The sequence below is a fragment of the Leptopilina boulardi genome, unplaced genomic scaffold (genome assembly GCF_019393585.1).
Source record: "Leptopilina boulardi isolate dan_hultmark-lab unplaced genomic scaffold, ZJU_Lbou_2.1 LbouV2_310, whole genome shotgun sequence".
NCBI lineage: Eukaryota > Metazoa > Arthropoda > Insecta > Hymenoptera > Figitidae > Leptopilina > Leptopilina boulardi.
This window is the reverse complement of record NW_026137875.1, coordinates 5,510,081-5,537,158: the sequence shown is the minus strand read 5'-3', so window position 1 is coordinate 5,537,158 and position 27,078 is coordinate 5,510,081. Positions and strand designations below refer to the sequence as shown.

Below are 27,078 nucleotides of genomic sequence, written 5' to 3'. Positions count from 1 at the left end.
CAAAACTGCCATCTACCTTCTAAAAAGCTCGGCTATATTGATTTTATCGACAAATTTTTTCTCATGTATTTTAGGTTATGTTTATAAGCTGTCACTTTTTAATTATCGAATTGCACATTGTCTTTGATTTTCTGTTATTTTCATTTTCAAATTAAATAGTGAAATGGTCTCCGCAATTGTACTATATTACCAAAATATCTGAAAAAAATTCGTTTAATTTTGAGTCGATTCAATTCGGCCATGATTGATATAAATTGAATTAATTTTTTGCATCAAAAAATGAGACCGTTTCGTGTATCATTTCTAAAAATGATACACAAAACGATCTCTTTTTGATATAACTTATGTGCATAAAACCGTTGCAAAGATTTGATGCAATTTTTGGTCTCAATTTGATACTTTTAGGAAAACTGTGAATTTAAAAATACTTTACCAACTTTAAACGAAAAATACAAAAAAATGAAAATTAAAATATAAAATTTTAAGAAAATTTAATGAATTAATAATTGTATTATTATTAATAATTATATATTAATTAATATTTTAAATTTTAATAATTAGTGTTAAAATAGCTTTTTTATTAAATTCTTTTTTTTTCATTTATATTTACATACGAGACAATAATTATATGAATTAATATTGTACTAGTTATGAAATTTTCTGTTGAAAACTCGAATCAAATAGGAGAAAAAAATGTTTTAAAATTAGCGTTTTTTGTTCTATGTCATTATTAAGTATAAGCAGTGTATATAAACATGTAATATATGTAAAATTATATATGCTTGGAATATAAACACTATAAATATACTCACATAGTTCCACGAGAAACAGTCATATTTAATCCATTAAGGACAATATTTGTTTTTCCATAATTTTTCCGAGCATTTCTAACGACTATTGCTTCCTGAGAAGTCATTTTGAGAAAAATTGGATCCTCACTCGAGGGAATTTGATCTGCAACCAAAAATTTTCATAATATAAAATCTATATTTTTTTTTCTATATATGATTTTTTCCCCCTATTTTTTCTCATTTATTAAAATTTACATAACTAATAATAATAATAATAATAATAATAATAATAATAATAATAATAAATAAATTACAAATAAATTACAAATAAAAAACAAAAATAATAATTAAAATAGAATAAAAAAATAAAAAAAATTTCTGTTATTAAATAATTTAGAAAAAAAAAGTTAAAATCAAAATGTCACATTTAAATAACTAAATAAATAAATAATTATCCAATGAGGTATATATCTAGACTAAAAGAATAAATGTTTAATATATAATTTTGTATAAATTCTAGGGACATAATTTCGAAAGTAGTATTCAAATAATTATGAAATTGCTAATGTTTTCCAAGAAGTTCAATCGATTTAGACACCTCGTAATTATATATAATAGGTATATGAAAAATAGACATAGGTCATTTTGTAAAACACACACCTTGATTACAATGAAACATTCTTTACAAGTCACTTGAAAAAAAAATATTTTTTTTAAATTTAAAAAAAAAACGATATTTTAAATTATATATTTATTTTACGTTCATTTGCTTGTCATTGTTTAAGTATTATACAATATAGAAAATGTCATTGAAAAATCGATGAAATTGATTATTTTGAAGAGAATTTTTTTTTTATATATATATAGCACTTGGAAAATTTATTTTGTGTCAAAAAGAAAAAAGAAACACATATTTCTTAAATGGACACAATTTTTTTTTTTAAATACTAAAGAAAAACATTGAATAAAAAAATCAAGAATTATAGCTAATGATGCGTAATTTAAATCGAATCATTATTAATTGTACTTGAACTTTTATATATGAGAAATCAGAGAGAATGCAAAAAGTCATTTATGCAAAAATTTTCATGAGTAAGCAAATACTTTTGTGACATGCAACATAAGTTCGATGTAAAAATATGTAATGAGAAAAATTAAAAAATAATGAGAAAAGTTAACAATTTATTTTTATAATAATTGCAATAAATAAAAGTATTTTTGAAAATGTGTGTAAATATTCTCAAAATCATATAAGGGAATTAACGTGAAGTGATCAAGGTTTAAAAAAACGTTTTTTTTTCAATTAAATAATGAAATAAATTTTTTTTTTCTTCAATAATAATATTCGATTCAATCATTTTTTTTTAAATTTGTAAATTTTTATCTTAGAAAAAAAAATTATAATAATCATTGTCCACACGAGATTTGTCATAATTGTTTTTGAGTCAAATTTTTATTTGTTTGAATTAGTATTTTGCAGAATTTTTATCAAAACGATTTTCTATATTAGAGAATTTTTATATAACCGAAAAATCATTTTACAAAATTTCTAATTGATAGAATTTTCATTTCGCCGGAATTTGTAAATGACCGAACAAACAATCTACAGAAAGATTTCGGCGCGATTTTTAAAATCAAGTAATCACAATTTTATGGATAATTTTTGATAGGTTGATTTTAAAAACCGCGCCGAAATTTTTCTGTCGATTGTTTGTTCGGCCATTTACAATTTCGGACAAATGAAAATTCGACTCAATTAATTATGACCAATGAAATTCCATAAAATGAAAATTCTAACTAATAATTTTTAGAACATAATATTTTTGAAAATTTTGCATTTTTTTTTTAAATTAGTTTTACCATATCGTAATCAGTACATTAAAATATTTTTAAAAATTTGAGTATCAAGATAATCGGAAATATTAAAAAAAAATTCTAAATTTAAAAATTTTGTTTAATTTTTGAAAAAATTGGAAAAAAAATTTTTTTTCCCTATGACATGACCACGCTGTAAAGTTTTATAGAAGGAAGTAATTTTTTTTGAAAATTTTTCATAAAAAATCCATAAAGTAAAATTGACATTCTGATCAAGTATATACCTGTATTATTATTTATTTATCAACGTTGGGGGCCAATAATTTTTTAGTGACCATTTCCTATTGAAAATTATATTGCATTTATTACTTTAACAATGCGCGTGTATTGAATTTAATTAATATGTGATTATAAAGATTTTTCAAGAACTATACACTCTCTATATTGACAAGAGATATAATACATACATAAATTTGCACTTGTCATTTGTGTTCAATAAAAAAAAAAACACCTCATCTTTATTGATAATTAACAATTGAAATTATACACTCAAGTATGGAAAAATTTAATTAAGAAACTTTTTGTTCTCATTTATGAAAAATTATGAAATTTTTTTTTGTATAAAAACTAATTGGATATAATTAAAAAATAAAAAAAAATTTTAATTATAATAAAAACTGTTGTTTTGAAAATTTGAAAAATTTTCTATTTTTTTTTGTACAAAAACTTATTAGGATTATAATTAAAAAATAAAAAAATTTTAATTGTAATAAAAACTTGTTTTTAAAATTAGATTTTTTTCTTTATAGTTTTTTTTTAGTATATGTGCAATTTTAATTCGAATTAAGAAAGAATTATTCGAACCAATTAAAAAAACAAAATATTTATTTATTTCATTCTAAAACAAATATATTTTTGGTGTTTATATAAGGAACAAAATTTTTTCTCACTACTTTTTTGACATACGAAAAAAATGTACCCAACCAAAAATTTCAGTATTATACCAGAGTTGACTACTGACGCAGTACTGGTTCAGTATTGGCTGCCGAGGCTGGGCAGTCTGTACTGAACCAGTACTGGTATTTTCATTGATTCCGTACTGGTTCAGTACCACCCTCACAGTACTGGCAAACCAGTACTGAGCCGATATTGAGCCAGTACTGGCTCAAATAGATTTTCTTTTTGATTAACACTAGTTTACAAAAAGTTCTAGAGTGAACCCGATGAATCTTTTTGTTTAAATATTTTGTTCATCAAAATTTTATCAACTTGATTTTATTTTTCAAAATTAAAATGTACTTTATTTTGGTTTTTTGTTGGTAAAATTTTATTTAAACAAAAAGTTTCCTGAGACCAAGTCTAAAACATTTTACAAGATTTTCTTTTTGTTTTCAGATATGCAATAATCAAAAAAAAAATTTAAACGATCAAACTAAAAATAAATAAATTTGTTTATAAAAAATTAATATTTTTTAAAATAAAATTTATAATATAAATTTAATTTAAAAAATTAAATACAATCGCAAGTAAAATTGCAAAAATTTTATATTATCAATAATATAAAATATATACTTAATTAACCTTTCTTAATAGAAATTATAAAAAATAGTTAAAACTACAAACTTATATATTTTAATGGTCAATAAAATTATTGTAATTTGTTTCTGGATGTTATTCTTCAGTTTTTTTCCAAAAGTAAATTATAAACAAAAATGTAATGTTAATTTACAAATAATTTAAATAATTTTTTTAATAATTACCTAATTTCAGGAATTTAATATTCATTATTTATTAAATCATTATATTTGTAATGAGTTAATTTGTAAACTAATTTTGTTTTATGTAAATTGAATTGAATTCAATATTAATTTTTTTATATTTGATATAATAATTAATAAATTAAAGTGAATAATAAAATAATCAAATAGTTAATTGCATAATTATATACATTATAATTATTTTATAAACATTTTTATTTTTACTGAACTGTTTTTATATATTATAAAAACTTTGGTTTTATAATAAACATATTTTTATATTTATTTTTTGATTTTTTAAAATAATAATTTGCAATATATATTATAAGAAAAAATAAAAATTCTTGATGTTTTCGATTTTATATAATAAAATATTAATTAGTTAGTTTACTAACTTAATTAATATTTAATTTGTGTTGGGTTACTAAAAATTTCAGACACTTTTTCCTAAGTATACCAAAAAAGTATTACCTGGAGTGAAACTTATCTCTGTTACAGTTAAAGCTTTCTTTTCGTAAACAATAAATTACAAAACTGCCAGTACTCGGCCAGTACTGAATCAGTAGTGGTTACCAATACTGGTGCCAACTCTGGTAGCCAATACTGGTAAAATGTTATCATCCCAATGTTACGCCAACTCTGGCGCCAATACTGGGTGCCAGTACTGCGCCAGTACTGCGCCATTAGTAAATTTTTGATTGGGTATAAAATGTTCTAGTGGTATAAAAAACATTTCTTATAATGATTAAATTATTCTTAAAAAAAAACTAAAATAAAAAATTAAAAAATTAAAAAAAAAATTTGCCCTTAAAATTCTAATAGAAATCTGTATGTTGTTGACTTTTTGATGAAGAGGTTCATTTATGGATTATTATTATTATAGTGTGAAATATAGGTCAGGGTTATAAGGTGATTCTCTGTGTGTAAGGAGATTCATCTCTAGGTGTAACTAGGGATATAAAACTGGGAAGTGGCAGACTGTTTTACCGTTATAAAGGAACCGCTTGATTATAAAACATACTATTCCACATTCCAGATGAGCACAGAGGAAACCATAATATTCTAGCTCTAGGTCAATGTTCTTTATAATCTTGCATATTTATTATCAGTGTCTCTCTTGTATTAAAAGCTTTAGAATGTTTATTTTTCAAGGTTCTATTTCTATTAAAATTAAATAAATAAAAATATTGAAAATCTTTTCAATTTTTCTAAAATTTAAAATTTTAAAAAAAACAATTTTTTTTTAATTAAATTTTTTTAACTAAAAAAGTTGTTTTCTTCCTTTGACCCTCAAGTCAATTCAGTCAACACAACAACTATACTGTAAAAAAAATTATGGAGTTAACGGCACCGGAAGTTGGGAGTTAAATTTTTCGAGTTAAAAATCAACTCAAAAAGGGAGTTAATATAATTAAATTGACTCCTTAAAACTAACTCCCTAGGCATAAAATTAATTCATAAAGCATTAACTTACATTATTTTTATCAAATAAAGAAAAATATTGAAAATTACGTACTTTCTTGTTTTTTCATAAAGATTTCGAAAAAAATAATTCAAATGAAAATCTCACATGAAATGTCCTGTATATATATATTTTTTTTAAATTAAAATGAATAAAAAGTATTTCTATAAAAGTTAAAATAGAAAAAATTGACTGTAAAAAATGAAATTATGCAAAATACATTAGATAATATATGAATTTCTTGTTTAATTTATGTATATACAAGTTTATATGAATTTACAAAATTAATAACTAGCAATAAGGCAATTTTTATAATTTGATCTCTGTTCTTAGTAAAAATTTCAATTAAATTCATATTTGAAAACAAGTTTGTAAAATTCTAATTTTTAGTTTTATTGTAATTTAATTCTATATTCCATTCACATAAATAATATAATATTACAATATTAATTTTGAATATTTGGTTGCCATAGTAACTGTTGCATAGTATCTGCTGTCATAGTAACTGTTGACATAGTAACTGTTGCCATAGTAACTGTTGTCATAGTAACTGTTGCCATAGTAACCGTTGCTATAGTTCATTGCTGTAGAAATTTTTAAAAAATTTATAGGCACCAGTGGCTATTATATTTTGAACGTTCAAAACTTTTGGCTCATATATGGTACGAAGGTGAAGTACGCAACGTTTATGATAAACGATTTTTAAAGAAATAATTTTTTAAATTGAAAAACTCTATAATTTTTTGCCTAAAAAATATTTCTTGTAGTTTTTATTAAACAACAAATTATAAAAAAAATATTTTTTTGGGTAAACAATTTAAAAATTTTTCTGTGTTAAATAAAACTTGATTTCTAATCGTTGACCATAAACATTGCGTATTGCTTCAGCATCGTATATATATATATATGGTACAAGCTAGTTTTTAATTTGTAAAATATTCATTTCAAAATATTAAAATTTGACATCTAGCTGTAATTGTTGTGTGACATTCAGGCAACAAAGCAACTGTATTGTTATTAGTAAATTCGGTTTTAGAAATGAAAAAAAATTTATAAAGACGAAAAAATTTTGTTTGAAATTGGGAAGTTCTCTATACCAATAATAAAATTCACAAAAGTTAGTATCAGAAAATTGAAAAATAAGTCAATTTTAATTTTACAAAGGGTACAAAATATCCTCAACCTCAAGTAATATTATTGTAATTTTACATATGGTTTTCAAGTTAATTTAAAAACTGTTTGATTTAAAATATATCTTAAAAGACAATAATGGACCTCATTAAGTTATTTAATTAGTCTAAAATTTGTTAATTTGAAATTTATTTAAATTATCATTCCTAACCTAAAAAAAATTCACGAATTATAATTTAATTCCTCTAATAATATAAGTTTTCAGCAACTTTTTAAAAATTATTTACAGAATATGTAGTTAAAAGTTTTCATACAATTTAATTCGATGAGAAAAATTGTTTCTTTTTGTTTATGAACAAAACACAAATTTTGTACTATAATAGCCCCAAACGCGGAGCTTTTATGATAAAAACTTTAAGTTTATATAACTCAAATAAAAAATAAAAATTTCTAATAAAACTTAGAGAAATTCTTTAGAAGGATGTTCACAACACGACTTAATATAGTTTAAAACATTTTTCTATAAAGATTAGAATTTTGATTAAGCATAGAACAAAAAAATTGCGATAACAACGTATTAATTATTTTATGTTTAAAAAATAATATAAGTACTAGCAAAAAATGAATTACAGCTTCATTGATAGAATGTTAATGTAAAAATTTTGAAGAATATTTTATGAATATTCTCTTTGCCTCAATTTCCCTTAAATAAAAATTCACCACACTTTACTTTTAAAATAAAAATTTGATTATTAATTTTATAATACACACCCTCTACGTTTATTAAGGAAGCACTTAATAATTATATATCTTTTTGCAGCACAATTGATCTTTACGTTCTGATAAATCTGATTAAACTGACACTGACATCTAATTTACAATTTTACCTCACTTACTTCATTTTAATGAATTTTAAACCGGTTTGAATAAAGAATAAGTAAAACATTGCTAATTTTTTGTTAAATAGCTTTTTCAAATATTTAATAATAAATGCACTATAAGTTCATATTTTATATTGTCGACTTTTTAGAAGTTTGATATATTTATTTTAAAAAATTATTTCATGCAAACATTTCCATCTTTAATTATTCCTAAAATCATTATAAAGAAGTTTTTGAGTTATAAAAATTTAAAAAAAAATTGAATATAAATTTAATTTTTTTCTATCAGTTGAATATAAAATTGTAGAAACTGTTCACTTTAAAAAAAAAACATTTATTTTTAAAATTAACTATGCGATAATAACTGAATTAATTAATAAATCAAAAGATGCTTTTTAAGTGCATTTCAAATTAAACTACGTAATGAGTTTTACCGTATATAGAATTTCATTTTGCGTAGAATTAAAATATTAAACTAAAAACATAAAATATATTTTTTTTTTGCCTAGAGAATTTATTTACCTAAAATTACACCTGAAAAACTATTCATAAAAAAAAATATATATTTTCTGAAAATATTTGAAAATACCTTTACGTAAACCCATTTTTGTTTATATATAGATATACTATTAGAGTAATTTATTGACAGTCAGAACTATATGAAAAGTGAATAAATACTGAGACTTCTTGTTGATTTCTTGAACTATAAAAAAATTATAGTTTTGCGAATCATTATGACTTCATATATGCAAGCTTGATAATTTACGCATTTGTAAATTTTTCATGATAAAATTTTGCATTTCATTAATAAAATATGTGACAGTGAAAAGTTTTTTATTTTATGAATATAATTTATGACAATTTTTATATTACAAAACAAAAGAAAAAACAAAAAATAGAAAAACTAGAATTTCCACAATGATGAAGATTCTCTTTATTTCGCGATAGTACAAAGAAGAAAGTTCAATTGAGAGGCGAAATCCACTTGATAGACCTCCTAAGATTACAGAATAATTCGTTCGTGAAAGTCGAAAAGTTACGAGAATGCCACTTGAGTACAATTTCCGTAAAAACAATGTTTCTTACGCGAGTTATGACAACGTATATAAAATATGATTCTAATGAGAGGGCTTCATCTCGTCATATTATGGAAAGAAAATCGTAAATTTATTTTTCCTATTCTTAATCAAAATTCTAAATTTTATAGAATAATTTTTTAAGGGTGCTTAGCCTATTAACATAACCTTAAAATAAAAAGATGTTTTCAACAACAAATAAAACTATATAAATAAAATTAATTTTATCAAATTTTGAAAGATTTACACTAAAAAAAAAAGGGTTTGGTATTGACAACCAAACGTTTGGTTGGTATTTAAGCAATCAAAATTTTTTTGTTGAATCAACAAAACTTTAATTGTCTCAACCAAAATTTGTTTGACACAACCAAAATTAGAAAAAAACGATTTTTGTTGTCCTAACTAAAGTTTAATTGGGACAACCAAAATTTTTGTTGATTTAACAAAAAAATTTTGGTTGCTTAAATACCAACCAAATGTTTGGTTGTCAATACCAAATCCTTTTTTCAGTGTATAGTTGTACGATTTTCAAAATAAATTATTTTGCGCAAAAATTTGTTGTTAAATAATAATTATTTCACTTTTTATATTTTTTGTTTAAAGTTAGTAAATAATTGTAATTTTTATCAAATAAAAATAAAGTTAATAGATTGAGCTAAAATTTTGTTGAAAACTCAAAAATAGTATAAAGATTCGTTATCATGTGCCAGATTAGTATAATAATAATTTAAAAAAAAAACTATTCTTAAAAAATTATATTGTACATGACAGCGATTTCTTAAACTATTTTTGAGTTCACCACAAAATTTCAGCTCAATCTATCAAACTGCTTCCACAATAGCTAAATCGCATTGACTTGAAGACGATTTTTTTATATGACCAGACGATGCGCGCGCATCCATTGCCAACTGTCAACAACAAATCTATTTCTCACGTGTTTCACTATTCCTACAATTTTCGCTTGTAAATAATAGCGAAATTATAAAAAAAAAGTTGTTTTGTTAAGGAAAATAAAAATTTTATATCCTCCCAGGTAAAATGTATATTTTAATTTTTAGTATACGTGAAATAAATTTTTTGTCGACAGTTGGCAGTGGATGCGCACGCATCGTAGAATCACAATTATTACATGACCTTAAGTTCTATGGAAACTTTTATCTACATATTCTGAAAATAATTTTTAAATGTTGCTGGAAAATTATTATTACTATTATTATCATTAATATAGAAATTTCATTACAATTAATGAATTTTTTCTGGGTTATAGGATTTTAATTTTAGTTAACCCATTTTAGGACAATTAAATAATTTAATAAAATGTCCATAATTGCTTTTTAAGATACATTAAATCAAACCGTTTTTAAATTAATTTAAAAAACAATGTAAAAATAAATAGATGTTACTATTTGAGGTTATGTTTTACACTGAGAAAAATGTATAGTCAGAGCAACCAAAATTTGGTTGGGCCAACAAAAAAATTTTGTTGGTATTTAAGCAACCAAACTATTTGTTTGAGTCAACCAAAAAATTTGGTTGAGTGTTTTTTGTTAGCATAACAAAAATGTTTAGTTAGCTTAACCAAATTTTTTTTGTTAGGTTAACAAAAAATTTTAGTTGATCAAACAAACAGTTTTTTGTAAAATTAAAAATTTTATTCTACCTTTTTTCTTTTTTATTTATTTCATTATTTATTTATTATAAAATCAACATTGAATTTATATTTATCCAATTGAAATATTTGTGGACTTTGAAAAATCTCATCTCCGCCTGGGATCGAACCTCTGTTTTAAAACTGAAGGTCGGGAGCTCTGACCACTGGACTACCCATCCTTGTAAGAGATTTAAACTAACTGTTCTCTTACACTCAGAGAAATGGTATATTTGTCTCCGAGCCTACTAACTCATTTATTTGTTGCAAATATATTTCATTTCATTGAAATAAAAAATTTATTTGAGTCAAAGAAAAATTTATTTCTGACAAATAAAATTTTTTTTTACACCAAATAAATATAAGTTAGTAGGCTCTGAGACAAATATACGTTTATTTAACTCAAATATATTTTATTTGCTTCAAATAAATCATTTCTCTGGGTGTAAGCTATGAGATGAGAGCGAATCAAATTATTTGGTTGTCGCAACCAAATTTTGGTTAGGACAACAAACGATCATTTGGTTTTTTTAGACCAAACTATTTTGTTGTGTTAACCAAATTATTTAGTTGTCGTAACCGAATTTTGGTTGGAATTTAAAAATGTTCAACCAAATAATTTTGTTGACCTAACCAAATGTTTGGTTGAGATAACTCTACGACTTTGTTTCAGCCAACCAAAATTTGGTTACAAGAACCAAAATTGCCTAATCAAACAATTTTGTTGCAAACACTAAATTTTTTTTTCTCAGTGTACCCCTTAAAAATTAAATTATAATTAAAATTATAATTTTTTGTAAAAAAAATGATTTTTCGGAAATAAGAGCTTTGTTTTTCATAACACTGAGAAAATTTAAGCTCCAATTTAAGTTAAAGTTTATACAATATACCAACGTTTTAAAAAAAAACGGAGTAAAATTTTTTTCTTACAAAAAGAAAAAAAAATTGTCAAAATAATAATTTTGATTTTATTGAGATTTTTATTTAATGAGGTTTTACTGTAAGATTGTAATTGTTATAGTCACTATGATTATTATTATTATAATTATATAAAAATTATTATAAAAAAATTTAATTTTTATCTAATTTATTATTTAAGTTTTTAACTTAATTTGCAATTATCAAAAATATAAAACTTAATATTTTGTTAATTGTTTTGAAATATGTTTAAAGGCGTCTTTTAGAATTAAGTAATTAATTGCCTTCTTCATTTTTCACTCATTTGTAACAATACATATTTGCGAGTTTAAATGAATGATTAAAAATTGTAATAATTATGTTTTACAGTTTTTCTCCTGCAATTGTTTTCCCGTGTAATTATATATAATTGAAAAGTCATTGCTCATAGTGTTGCATAAAATTGTTATGTTTCTTTAAATATATTATAAACTCGGTCTTAAAAATCTATACTAAAATAACATAATTTTTATTAATTAAGAATATTTTTATATAAATTATATTATAAATATACTAACATATAAATTAATATCAGAGAAAAGATTAATTGTTTATTAAATAAACAATAATGTTCATTATAGTATTTTTGTTACTAAGATTGTTTTTATTTAATTTAAAAAAAAAAATAATAAAAAAATAATATATATATGTGTATATTATATAATATAATATATAATAATGCCACAGAAAAAAATTACCACAAGAAAAGAAATTTCCTCTAAAGTAAATAAATTACTCGATAAATTTTATGAAGAGAATTATTAAATTGTCAATTAAATATAATTATCAATTAATATTTAATAATTTAATTTAAAAATTTATTTAAATTTAATATTTTTATTAATTTTTTTTTTATTAATTTTAAGAAGTACTACTCAACGAAAAGGCTTGTCCCGTTAACTTATTAAATAAAAATAAATAAAAATTTTTTTTTTTTGAAAACAAGTTGCAAAATTTTATAATTAATAAAAACGGCGACAAGTGTCACTTTTAGAATATATTTTCATTTTTCTAAAAAAAATAAATAATTTTTTAAAAAATTCAATTTTTGAAAGTGCATAAAAATTGTCAATTTTCTATTAATGCAATAAAATTATTTTAACCATAAATATAATAATTAATATCAATGAATCGAAATATCAATCGAAAGCTGTGTAAGAATTGAGAAAAATTGTACAATATATGACGCTTCAACTTTCAAAAATGGCAATTTTGTTTTTTTTTTTTTTTTGCTTAAATTAAGAAATTTGTCTACACTTATGTAATTTCTTTTTGAATTGACGAAATTAACATATATCTCATTTCTCTCTCTCTCTCTCTCTTACACTTTTTTCTATATAAACGAGAGCCTAAATTTCTTTATATCGCGGACTTGGCTTTGGCACGTTCTTTTTTTACTTTCCCTCGAAGCCGAATCGAGGGCCTTTCCTTCAGTGATCCACTAGCACACTTCATTTCTTCTTTTTTTTTTAGTCTTCAAGTTTCTAGGGACAAAACGCCGCATAACGTTATATTTCTCGTCATTTCAACTCCTAATGTCATTCAACTCTTTTTTTTATTTTTTTTTTATTTTTAAATAAAAATTATATTTAATAAACTCTTTTTCAATTTTTTTTTTTAATTGAAAATTATATTTTTAATAAATTATAATAATTTATCATCCCACTTGTATATATATATATATATATATATATATATATATATATAATTATATAATAATTATTGACACTTTATAATTCATTATAATATTACTAAGAAATATAAAGCTTATTAATACGCGATACACATTTGAAAATTTGTATTAGCAATTAAAATTTGACCACGGGGAAATTGTCACGATGAAGAAATTTTATTTTCTAATAACTTTTTCTATACAGTTATCACTATTGCTACTATTTATTATAAATAATAATTAAAAAGAAAAAAAATTTATTTTTATTAATAATAATAATAATAATAATAATAAAAATAAATTATTATTTATTTATTAATAAAAAAATAAAATTATTATTTAATAAATTATTAATATTAATAATAATAATAATTATTATTATTATTTATAGTTATTTTTTTAAAGGAATGGTACAAGGAAATGAATTGAAAATTTTTACATAAATTAATTATTATTTGTTGTGGATATTATAAATATATATAATATATATATATATATATATATATATATATATATATATATATATATTTATAGTGGCAAAATTTATAGTAAATAACAGAGAGGAATATTAATATGCAATTAACGTGAATAAAGTATGTCATCATCGATAAGACCGGATGCCTGTGCATTTAAATTTAAATCACTGTTGAAATACTATCAAATTGCAAAAATCAGTTACATATTTTAGAAAAAAAATTTTTAGAAACTTTAAATTGTTTACAGATTGAGATAAATTATATTGACAAGAATCAGTGTCGTTAAACTTTTTAAAAATTTACTATTTTCTCGATTCTGCATTTTACAATATTATCCTATATTTTCACTTGATTTTCAAAATAATATTTTTACATTTTTTTTTTTCATTTAATATGAAATTTAATTATTCATTTCATTACATTATTTTATTCGAATTTAAATTAAAATTAACTAATTATTGTTCATTTAAATTAATTAATTGAAATAAAAAATAGATATAAAAATTAAATAATAAATAAATAATAAATAAATAATAAATAAATAATAAATAATAAATAAATAATAAATAAATAATAAATAAACAATAACCAAATAATAAACAAAAAATAAATAAATAATAAACAAACAGTAAACAAATAATAAATAATTAATAATAATAATTAAACAAAATACAAAAAAAAATTGAAATGTTTTTTAAAATTTCAATTTAGTTTAAATTTTATTTAATTTATTTATCATTTTAAAATTATCATTATTATTGTTTAATATTCTTATTTTAGTAAATTTAACTTTTGAAACTTCTTAAAATTATTAAAAATTTTATTTTTTTAAAGAAAAATCTAGAAAGAACCGATAATAAGTAAATGACAAGAATTCTTCATTTTTTTTTTTGTTTTTAATAATTTAAAAAAAGACAAAAATGAATGTGAGAAATTTTTCATAAAAGTGGAATTTTTTTTTTTTGAAATTACCTAACCATTGCTTAGCCATAGCATTATCCAAAAATCACTGCGGTACAATCACAAACAAATTATTATATATACACTTAAACGATAAACCGTTTGTTTTACTCGACTCGATTGCACGTGAGTAACTGTGAGTTTTAGTGGAACATCGAAATTGTATGCACCAAAGAAAAAGTGGGGAATCCTATGAAGTCTTAACCACAATTCCTTTTACAACATGCACATGTATATAATATAAAATAACGGTGTTCAAAAAAAAAAAAAGGAGGAAAAAGAAAAAAAATCCCTTGACAAACGGCATTCTGTTTAACACAGAGGATTTGAAAAATCTCTCTAAACAGGAGTTATTTTGGAAAATTTATATTTCCCGCTTGAAAGAAATTATTTCAATTATATAAATGAGAAAAATGAATTTTTTTTATTAAATTTCAAAATTTAAATGAAAAATTAGTTTAAAGATTTTGTTTTTATCATCTCACATTTTGTTGATAAGTTACCTTCATTAGAACTGGATGAGATCTTATAGCTGATGCTGGTAAATTAGAATTCTTTATATTTTTCATTATTAACTGACGATATTCAGTTCATATCAGCTGCAGATAACTGTTTTATCTTCTGTAAGTGATACATTTTTTTTAAATTAGTATAAATAAATAACAGTAGGAGAAATTAATGAAATTTTTTTCTATGGTTCTTTTTTGTTTACTTATTATTTTTCTTTATTTGTTATTTTTTACTTATTTGTTATTTTTGTTTATTTGTCTCATTTTTACTTGTTTGTTATAATTTGTTTACTTGTTATTTTTGTTTATTTCTTAACTTTTGTTTGTTATTTTTGTTAATATTATTATTTGGTATTCTTTATTTTTTTATTTCTTTATTATTTATTATAAAGAAAAAAAGTACAATGTAACACAGTCGTTTCAGAATAAATAAAATTTATTAAAATTGAAAAAAGTAATATACAATTTACTATTAATTTTAATAAATTTTATTTTGGGGAATTTCACGTGAAGTTATGAAGGTGAAAAAACGTTTCTTCTCAAACGCACTCATACTTAGGTATTTTTTTCAATTAAATAATAAAATAAAAATTATTATTTAAATATCAATTTCAATAATTTTTTTTAACGCGTTTTTTGATTCATAAAATACATTTTTGAAGGAAAAATTTTTTCAACAAAAAAAAAGTTGACTTTTTTTTAAAAATAAGATATTTTTTTCTATAAGGACCTAATAATAATAATTATTTCAAAATTTGTAAATATTTATCTTCCATGAAAAAATTAAAAGAAAATAGAAATTGACAAAATTGTTACTTTAAGAAAATTTAAATGATAATTATAAAATTAAAAATAATTAAGTATAAAAAAAATTATTCAAAAAATTATTTATTTATTTTTATTTATTTTATAAAAATAATTAATTCTAAATAAAAAAAAAATTTCAAAAAAGAAAGATTCCAAGAAATTTTGTACTTTCTTGGTTTTCAGTTAAAAATAATTATTTGAATTACTTGAAATTAATTAAATTAAATTTAATTAAATTGACCAATGACATATATGGGGAATTTCACGTGAAGTGATCAAGGTGAAAAACATTTCTTTTTAAACGCGCAAATGCTTAGGTAATTTTTTCAATTAAATAATGAAATAACATTTTTTTTCAATATCAGTTACGGTAGCTTTTTTGACGCTCTTTCAATTGTTAAAATACAATGAAAAAAAAAACTTTTTGACCAAAAAAAAAATTAAAAAATAAATTTGACTTTTTTGGATGAAACACTGAAAAAAGAATTTGGTATTGACAACCAAACGTTTGGTTGGTATTTAAGCATCCAAAATTTTTTTGTTGAATCAACAAAATTTTGGTTGTCCCAATTAAACTTTAGTTAGGACAACAAAAATCTTTTTTTTCTAATTTTGGTTGTGTTAAACAAATTTTGGTTGAGACAATTAAAATTTTGTTGATTCAACAAAAAAATTTTGGTTGCTTAAGGAGGTTCATCCCTTCAAGCGGTACTCATTCTATTAGGGGTTTTCCGTAAGTTTAAAACCGACAGCTATAGTCCATAAAAGTTGAGCTCCACTGGCCAATTTAGAGGTTATGTTGCCGTTTCTCCTCTTCTTTCTTTTATTTACATGGGATAAGTTCAAAAGTTGCTAATTTTGATTAACATTTACTTCACAACCAAACGGTAAAAAAATTTCATATTTTTGTAAAAACTGTTAAAACTCATAATTTAAAACATATTAGTTTTTGAAAAAAATCTGTAGAACCGTTTTTTTTGAATTAATGAAAACATGGTCGTTTTTCATGTTTTTTCACTGTTCCCATGTAAAACTTCAAACTTTATCAATTTTTATCTTGAAAATGATACGGTAAAATTCAATAAAATTTGAACAACACATGTAAAGTGATGTCAATAATACATCTTAAAAATTTTTAAAAAATCTGTAGAAAATCGATTTTGGGATGAACCTCCTTAAATACCAACCAAACGTTTGGTTGTCAATACCAAACCCTTTTTTTTTAGTGAAGATAAGAAAAAAAAATTTTTTTTTTTAAACAAAAGCTGATGTTTTTACCTATAGCCCAGCTTGCTTTAAAAAAAATCAAATTTATTTTTCATTTTTTTTACCCAACAATTATTTTTTTTTTAATGCATTTTATTAATTAGAAGGACGTTAAAAAGGCTATTGAAACTAATATTGAAAAAAAAATTTATTTGTTTCAAATACAGAAATTATTGATTCAAATGGAGTTTATTTAATTCAAATAAAAATTATTTTGTTCAAGTAAATATTTATTTGTTAATAGGTCAAGTAACCGTTTATTTGAATGAAATAAATTTTTTCTCCAGTGTATGTATATGAAGAAAATAAAATTGTTTGTGTTCGAATAAATAAAAAGAAAATTTTCAGTAAATGAATTTTTTTTAATTTTGAATAAGAATAAAAAAATATTCGATATGTATACTATTGTATAAAATTATATACATTTATGTGTCTTTGGTATTTATTTAACATTTTACGCTTTTAGAAATTCTTCCTTTTGATATATTCCTATATATTATATATATCTATGCATATATCACGTACGTGAAAGCTGCGAAGTCATTGATCAATTTCAGACATTTTAAGGAGCCATAAAAATTTTACATAACTTAGAAAAAAAGGGATTAAAAAAAATCACTGTCGTGAAATGGACTACAAGATAAATTATTGTAACCTTTTAAATTTGTCATTGAGACAAAAAAATAATCATTTTTTTTTTTTTAAGAAAAAGCGATTTGCACGCCTTTACATAACATATCGCTAAATTTTATTATTGGTCAAAGTCCTATTATACATGCTCTTTCAAACTACCTTTTTTAAAATATAAATACAAATTTTGAGACATCATTATAATTTTGAAGAAAGAAATATTTCTTTTGAATTTTAGACGTTTCCCAAGTTACTGTTGACAAATCTTTTTTTAAACTGTTTTTTATATTTTCTGAATATTCTTATAAATAAAAAATAAAAGAGATGAATTATTTCTTAAAAAAAGTTAATTATTCAAAAAATTATTAATTTTTAATAAAATTAGATTCAATATTATAAACAAATACAAATTTAGAAAATTCATTAATAAACTATTAAATAATAAATGATTAATATTTCATTAATAAATTAATTAATATGACTAGTGCTTTGATAAAAATCAATTTTAGAAAAGTATCTATTTTGTTAAAATGCTAAAATAAAAATTAAAAATAATTATTTTCGAAAGTTACATTTTTTAATGTCTCATTTTCTGAAAGAAAATATATGATTCATGATTCCATGTAAAATTGAGAAAAAAATAGATGCCTGCATAGCTTGACAATAAACAAAGCAGTTGAATGTATAACTGCAAATTAACAATTTTTTTTTTTTTCCTCTAAAATGATGAATAATAATTCGCATTATATTCTAGGAAATATGATATATGAAAAAAAAGATACGACTAATTTTATACAACTAAAAGCATTTTTTCTTCGTTCAGTTTTTTAATTTTATTGAAAGTTCGAATTACAAAAAAATCGAATTTTTAGAAATTTGAATTATCAAAAGTTTGAATTGTTAAAAGTTCGAATTACAAAAAATCGAATTTTTAGAAATTTGAATTATCAAAAGTTTGAAATCCAAAAAGTTCGAATAAGTTAAAAGTTCGAATTACAAAATATTGATTTTTTAGAAATTGCATAATTATCAAAAGATCGAATTTTTAGAAATTTTGAATTGTTTAAAAGTTCGAATAACCAAAAGATCTATTTTTTGAAATTTTAATTATTAAAAGTTTGAATTACAAAAAAAAATCGAATTTTGAAAAGTTTAAATTATAAAAAGGATATCACCGAAAAAAAATTCTCTTGTTTCAAGAGGATTCCTCTTATTTCAATGCACATTTTCCTCTAGTATATGCTGCAAAAGGATGTCCTCTAGGTTTAAGAGGATTGTCCTCTATGTAAAATTATTCCTCTTAACTTAAGAGGATACTCTTATTTTAAGAGGAAAATATCATCTTAAAAAGAATTCTGAAATAATAAAAATGCAATCATCTAATTTGTATGTCATAGATATAATCTATAAAATTAAAAGGAATAAAATTTGTTATTCCATGATTTACATCTATATTTGAGTATAAATAAATTGAAATTGTTTTTAATTTTTTTTGAATAAATCAACTAAATCTATTTTTAATAATATTTTTATGCGCAAAACATATAATTCATTAAATTTGAAAATTTATTTTAAATAAATTTTCAAATAAAATTAAAATAAATAAAAATCGTAATAAAATAAATTTTTAAATAGCATAACCTCAAAATTATTTAAATTTTCTTAAAAATTACTTTTAAAAATTTCTTTTACCAACAAAAATAGGCACGTATTGTGTAAGTTGCAACTCTATCAAGATATTTAAAAGATTATTATCCATTTTGGTTTATTCCCCTTTTTTTCACACAGAAATTAAAACTTTTTCACGCATGATATGCGATTTATGACGCAACGTAAATGATATGACGCAATCATCTTTGCGCATGAGCGACTTTCTATGGGAAATCCTCTTAGAATTTAGAGGAATATTCTTAAATATAGAAGATTATTCTAAATTCTAAGAGTATTTTTTTTTATTCTAAAAAGATTATTCTGAATATAAGAGGAATGCTCTAGAATAGTCCTTTTGTTTCGATCCTCTTGAAATTAGAGGAAAATATTCTCATTTAAAGAGTAATACTCTTGTTTTAAGAATAAAATTCAAGAGGATTCTGTAAGAGGAATTTTCCTCTGAATACAAGAATATTTTTTTTCCGTGTAGCATTGTTAAAAATTCAAATTTCTAATTGATTGAATTTTTAAATGTTTGAATTATCCAAAAAAAATCAAATTTTTAAAATATGAATTTCTAAAAGTTCAAATTTCCGAATGTTCGAATTATCAAAAAAAAAATCGAAACTTTTTACTCATTTAAGTTTAATACAAAAAAAGACTTTTTTAAACAAAGAAAACATTTTTAAAATAAAAAAATAATTCTTTAATAAAATTTCTCAAATCTAAAAAAATATTTTCGTTCACTATATAGTACTTCACTCATAAATTATTATTAATTTTTATCAAAAACTATAGAGAGGGGAGGGGAGAGAGAGGATTAAAATTTTGTCAAAATATAAAAAGTGGATTTTTTAATACAGGACATTTTACCAAAATTTTGAATTTTTTTAAAAAAAATTTGCACTATTCAAAAGAGCAGGAAGAAACCTTTCGAAATCATATATATATATAGGTCAAAATTTTTTTCATCCTTTTATAAAATATTTATGATTTTTCAAAAAACCAAATTTCGCCCCACCTATACAATTTAAATTGAAAGAAATTGGGGAGAATTTATGTATACCCTACGAAACAAAAGTAAAAACTATATTTAATGCATTGATATAAAACTGGTTTACCCTCACCGATACTGACCTTGTGTTGATCAGAAACATGTCAATGTCATCGTTAATGAGAAACGACAGTGAATCTTGTACATTATCTTTCAAAATAGGGTCATTTTCCAGTGGAGAATTTCTGTTAATTTTTTTTTTTTTTTATATATATATATATTTTATATTTATTAATAAGAGAAATAAATCACTAATAAACAGAAAATCCTCCTGATCAGAAAGAAACAAATGCATAAACAATGTAAATTATATGGTATTTATACATAATTAATTCACTATAGACACATTATTATTATTGCAATATCACCAACACTTATTGATTGTCAATTTAGAAAAATTTATTAGTTAAATAATCGTATGATTATTTTAATTAATAAATTTTTCTAAACATAGTTTTCTTATAATTATATATTATATTATTATAATATTAGGTAATTATATATTTCACTTGCATATTTATTAGACTGTAAAAATAATTTATTTAATTCAAATAATCCGGTATTACTTAATTATTATTTATGAAATAAATATTTATTTCTATTAAATAATATGATATTTGTTTCAAATACAGAAATTATTGGTCCAAATGCAATTTATTTAATTCAATTATTTTGTTTCAAAAATTATTTGGTTCAAGTAAATATTTATTTGATAATAGTCGTTTATTTGAATCAAATAAATTTTTTTTTCCAGTGTACCAAAAATATATGTATGTACCAAATAATATGTATAATGTTATTAAATTTTTAACAAACCTGTATTATAATGCGAAGCTAAGATGCATTTACGAATGAAAAGAATTTTTCTTCAAAATTTTCAAACACGCGCGAAAACTTCATATTTAAAAAAAAATTTTTTTTATTTAATTCTGTTATAAAATATCAATAAGACACTTTTTTTTCATTACAGTTTGTTTTTAATTTTTTTCAAATCATAATTTTTTTTTTCCTTTTTTTTATATAATTCGTTTCTTTCAATGTTTATCATGTATATTTTTACGAGATTGTCAGTATTGTATATACGTCATTTGCAGACATGACGTTTAAAAAGTGACTCGAGGGTTTTTGCTCTTTTGTTAACAATTATTTTTTGTTGACAGGTGTAATCGCGAAATAGAAGAAAAAAAAAGACGCGGTTAAAGTTCATATTGATTTACACATGAGATTCGAATTTCGATTGATAGATACGCACACACACACATACACAAACATAATTCTATTAATAAATATATTATCAAAAAAAAAAAAAAAAAAAAATACTTGACTAGAGATTTTTTTTACATTTATAATGTATTTTACATATACAATAGACTAAAAAGGTATATAATATATATATTATCCGCTCAATGGCTCTGATGACAATGATATGAAATTTCTTAATAAATTTACTAATTTCTTTGTCCTTGCTTAACGGGATCAATAACTCAATGGTATATTTTTGTTTACAAATTATTAAGCGCCTTAATTGATTGTGATGATATATTCCACAATGGCTAAACTTCCTAAGACACGGAAATCGATAACCATATTCTACGTTGATAATGTATATTCGCTTACTTCCTCTTTAAGTTTGCCTTTACATATGTACACTCAGCAGTAACAATTTATTATACATTTGATAAAGATATTTACGTTGACAATAATTATTTTCAAATGATGTAGTTGAATTTTCGAATTTATGAAATTAATTATAAAAATATCAAATATAATAATTTATTTAATAATAATTAATGGTTAATTTATTATATTTCATTTAAATAAGCGGACTATTTTTAGAAAAATTTTTGATAATTATTTTAATAATGATTATATTTGCACTAAGAAAAAAGAATTCTTAATTTAAATAGCTGTTTGAACGATTTTATTTAATTTAACACATTTTATAATTTTTATTTTTATAAAAAATATCTATTACTTTTATTTAAAAATATTATTTATTTGAAAGAAAATTATAATATGTTTGATTTAATCTTAAGAGTTAGTTTAGAATGGGAACATGTAAATTTCCACTGGAAATCAAGTAGAACGTGCGAAATATGACATAGCTTTATATTTTTGACACCTGCCTTACTCTGCTTTTTCCTATTCTATTTCCCCGCCCTGTATCGAAAAAAAGCTACCATTCCCTGCAAAGTGTCACAATTCAGATGTTCTACTGATTATTTCATATTGTTAATATATGATTTTGACATGATTCTTAACCTAAAAAATTATTTTTTGCATGCTGTTCCGAGATCATTTTAACTACAAGTTCATTCTGTGTCTCATTTAAACTTAATATATTTTACTGTATAAGAATATATTAATTTTGAATCAAACAAAATTTATGTTTTAAGAAAAGGTACCTGAGAAGCAAACGAATTATAGGTTATGTTGTTTATTGCTTGTTTTACGAAAAAAATATATTTTCTAGAACATTCTTTATTTAAATTATGAAATGTGACAAAGTAAGATAATTTACATAAAATAAAGTAATATAAAAAATTAATTTTAGATAATTTAGATAAAATGAAATTATTTTAAAAATAATTGAGTTAAACACGAAAAATGCTTGCAAAGATGACGGGTACCACTTAAAAAGTTAGTTCTTAACGAAAAAAGAATATGCCAATAGTTGAAATTTGTCATATTAATTACCATAATAAGAAAATTAAGGTGGAGCACGACTCCCCATGAGGCACAATTCCCCACTCTCCCTTTATATGATTCACAGGAAATACTAATATAATATCCCCGAACGTTTCCGAAAAATGCCGAATATAGTACCGGAGTTTTTTTTTCGAAATGCTGTGATTGGTTGAAGTATGCGTTTTTTAAATCAGCGCGCATATTTTTGACCAATCAAGCTCTTGAACTGTACAGAGCAGACGATGCAGGAACTATTTTGGAGGTTAGGTACAGTTTTATTTATATCATAAAGAATTTACAAATTTATACAAGTCAGGTCGGTTCGATGTGTTTTTATAAATTTTTAATTTCTTTTGTAAATAGTGTATATATTGTTATTATTCTTAAATAAATATTGACCTACAAACAAATAAACGAAAATCGGTTCTGTGGTTAGGACTCTCGACTATAGTGTCAATGATGTATTTTTAACGCTAAGAATCCTGTAAATATTGTTCAATAAACATTGTTTTCACAAAAAAAACTCGACTCGCGTGCGCGTAGGTTCTAGTGTTTTCTATACTGGAAATCAAATATGTATATATATATTTTTCATACAGTCAAAATTAAAAATAAAAATTCTCGATTAACTGTGTTTTTAGGTTAGGTGTTTCTTCTCTTTATATTTTATTAACTTATTGAAATTTAATATAAACCATACCAATTTTTTATACAAAATCCAGTTTATCCTCACTTTAAAACATTATTAAAATTTAGAATAAAAATTCCTAATATTCCAAACATAAGGTCTTTTAGTGCAGGTTTTTCAATTCTCATACAGTAAAAAATATAAGATACAAGAACCGCGGATTCCGGTTACAAGCTCAATAGCTGGTAAACAAATCCGTGAGAATCTCGGATACAAACACATTTCGGTATCCGAAATGCTCATAAGCTTGTAAACCTCTGCATTAAAAACATTGTGAAAATAATGTTTTGTTGGTAATTCTACCTTGTTATTCGGAAAATATGGTTTTCTACTTTAACGACATTGGATATTAATTTAACGCGGTTTCTTCAATTTTCCAATTTCAAACACAATTCAAAATAATCAAAATGTTATTTAACATAATCAAGTGCTCATTTTTAATTTCGTTTACCCCTTTTAATTAAATAATTTTAGATTACTATTGAAATTGAAAATTCGACAATACCCGCGTTAAATTAATATCCAATGTCGGTAAGGTAGAAAACCATATTTTCCGAATAATAAGGTAAAAATACCAACAAAACACTGTTTTCAAAATGTTTTTAATGCAGAGGTTAGAATTACCCAGGTGCGAATTTCGGTCGGCCACCAGAGATGGTTGGTCGGCCCGTGGTCGGCACAACTAGGGCTGCACGAGAGTCGGCCGCCCTAGTTAGGTCGACCATAGTAAATATTGTCACCCAAAGGTGGCCTGACTATGGTCAACCATGGTTCGCATAGTTGGACCGACTGTGGGGGATAATGGTCGGCAGCCACAGTTGGACCCACCTTGGCCGCCCTAGTTGGGCCGACTATGGAGAACAATATTTAAAATTTCTAAAAATACAATCGGCATAGTTCCCCATAGTCAGGCCAACTGTGGCTGCCGGCATGACTTGGGCAGCCACAGTTGGGCCAACCTTGGCTGCCATAGTTGGGCCGGCCATTTGGCATAACGGTCGGCAGCCGCAGTTGGGCTAACCTTGGTCGCCCTAGTTGGGCTTTCTTAAAAATACATCCAATTCACTTGAAACATGCAACTTGGAGGTTTTTTGGGTCGATGAAGACGATTCCAGAATTGATGCAAAAGGAAAGTGCAAATCCAAGTCCAACTGCATATTCCATGAGAGCAAAAGAGACAAAGAGACTATCTATCTCTTGTACTCACGGGATTTGTACTTGGACACATTCTGGAATCGCCTTGACTAAGAATTCGATGTCAAATCTTCATTTTCTCATAGCTGGGTTAAAACAAACTATTACTTTTTGATTAAATATATTCTTTCAATTCTACGAATAGAGAAATTGATTTTTTGTGAGTAGGAAGAGTTTTTTAAAAAGTCGTCCTAACTAACACTGGATTCGCAATCAGTGACCCCAAAAACCCCTGAGTAATGAGTTTTATGTGAATTGGATGTATTTTTAAGAAAGTCGTCCGCCATATTGGATTCGCCATTTTGAATTTTTAAAAACTAACATCGGATTGGCAATCAGTGACCCCAAAAATCCCTGTGTAATAAGTTTCAAACTAGTTAATTCAATTATTTGGGTTCAACTCATTTTTAAGTGTTTACATCTTGCTCACTTCGAATTTTACACTTTAACCTCATTTTACAAAAAATCTGTCCATTTTTTTGGATTTTGTCATTAACATTTTTTGTTCAAGAGGTCAAAAGCTACAAAATTGCAAAGTTATAAGAAATTTAACCGAGAGTATTTTTCCCAAGTATTTGGTACGGGATCCTTTGCTTTGTTAATAGTAGAAATTTTTTTCAGGTAGAAAAGACAGTTCAAATAAGGAAGTTTAATTTTGTACAATAGATATAAAGGTGTCTTGTCAAGGCAACATTCACTTTCTAAGTAGAAAAAGTAGTTTTGCAAGACTTATTGAAAGCTGAAATATGGTTGGGAAAAGGGTAAGTATTTTTTAATGATTTTTTTCAACTTAAATTTTAGCGATTTTTAGTTGTTGGCATTTACAGAAAAAACCTGAACTCAAAGTGATTACGAATTTCGTACTCATCAAAACTGAAATTGGTTGTCTCATTTTGAGTTCTAAGGTAAAAGTATCAAAATGAAACAGGCAAGATTATCATTTTGAGAATAAGAAAAAGGTGAAAATATTGTGAAATAACCAATAATTTTGCACAAATACATGAAATATAATAATAACCAGACGTAAATAAATCCTAGACTTAATAAATTTGATTGAAAACTGCTTGTAATCGCGTAATAAAATAATAAAGGAAATATGTTTTTAGGTTATAAAAATGAAAACATGCCAACTTAAATAATAGCGGTAAATTTCAAAATTTATGAAATTAATTATTATCTAAATAAATAATAATTAATACTTTTTACCTAAAAATTATTAAATATTCTTACTGGTAAAAATAATTTTTCTGGTATTGTTGAAATATTGGAAAAAATAATTGTAATACAGAATTACTCTGTAAATGATACCAACCTAGAAATCTAAAATTCCGGGAAGAATCATTTTGAGTAACATGAAGTTTGTTCTTTACTCATTTCGAAACCTATCATAAAAATAAAAAATTTGAAAAATAATTCCAATTTCATTGAAATTTTTTATTTTAATAAAAAACTTAAATATGAACCTGAAATTCATATTTATGTCAAGAATATATATATTGCCATGTTGTACGAGTTTATTTGTGTCAAAACATTGTAATTAAAATGAATTGAAGTGTAGTAATAATTAAAGGAAATTATACAAAAAAATGTTTGTGAATCCCAAGATGGTTTTTAGAATTTTTTTTTTCGATTTTTACGAATTCCAGCAATTAGCACACAAGGACAATTCCACCAATTATTAATGCCATCTAGGATTCACTCTTTGATTAATTAGTGGTGGAATTAATAAGTCGTCCTTATAGGTGTGTATACAATATATATTATTGATTTGCGTTTTATGACTGGAGCAGTTGAAGAGGAATTATTGATTGTCTATTAATGAGCTTTTGAAGTGTAAGATGCTTTTTGCAAGCTCATATAAATCTCTAATCATCAATTATTAAAGTCATTTTTAGAAAATAACTATAATTTTCAAAAATAATTTTAAATTAAAATCAAAATAATCTTCTTATTTAGCAAAAAATAC

At 23.0% G+C, this 27,078-nt stretch overlaps 2 protein-coding genes across 6 annotated transcripts in view; one reads left to right on the top strand and one right to left on the bottom strand.

The window, feature by feature from the left end:
* The window catches only part of LOC127283570 (ABC transporter G family member 23), a 37,717-nt gene extending 15,762 nt beyond the window's left edge, over nucleotides 1-21,955 (bottom strand). Inside the window, exons 1-2 of one of the 5 annotated variants that reach the window (XM_051308536.1) lie at nucleotides 21,359-21,955; nucleotides 813-954 (exon numbers count right to left, since the gene is read on the bottom strand). In XM_051308536.1, the coding sequence (XP_051164493.1) occupies nucleotides 813-916 (104 nt within the window). In that variant the 5' untranslated portion in view covers nucleotides 917-954; nucleotides 21,359-21,955. Of the gene's footprint in view, nucleotides 1-812; nucleotides 955-7,727; nucleotides 7,841-8,426; nucleotides 8,527-14,638; nucleotides 14,773-21,358 lie in introns of those variants that run through there. The other 4 variants (XM_051308534.1, XM_051308533.1, XM_051308535.1 and 1 more) reach the window with 4 other exon arrangements.
* Nucleotides 1-25,752, top strand: part of LOC127283595 (nicotinamide/nicotinic acid mononucleotide adenylyltransferase 1) — an 84,956-nt gene extending 59,204 nt beyond the window's left edge. The window contains exon 5 of the mRNA XM_051308576.1: nucleotides 25,734-25,752. Within this exon, the coding sequence (XP_051164533.1) occupies nucleotides 25,734-25,737 (4 nt within the window). The 3' untranslated portion in view covers nucleotides 25,738-25,752. The remainder of the gene's footprint in view (nucleotides 1-25,733) is intronic.
* The last annotated feature ends 1,326 nt before the right edge of the window (nucleotides 25,753-27,078 follow it).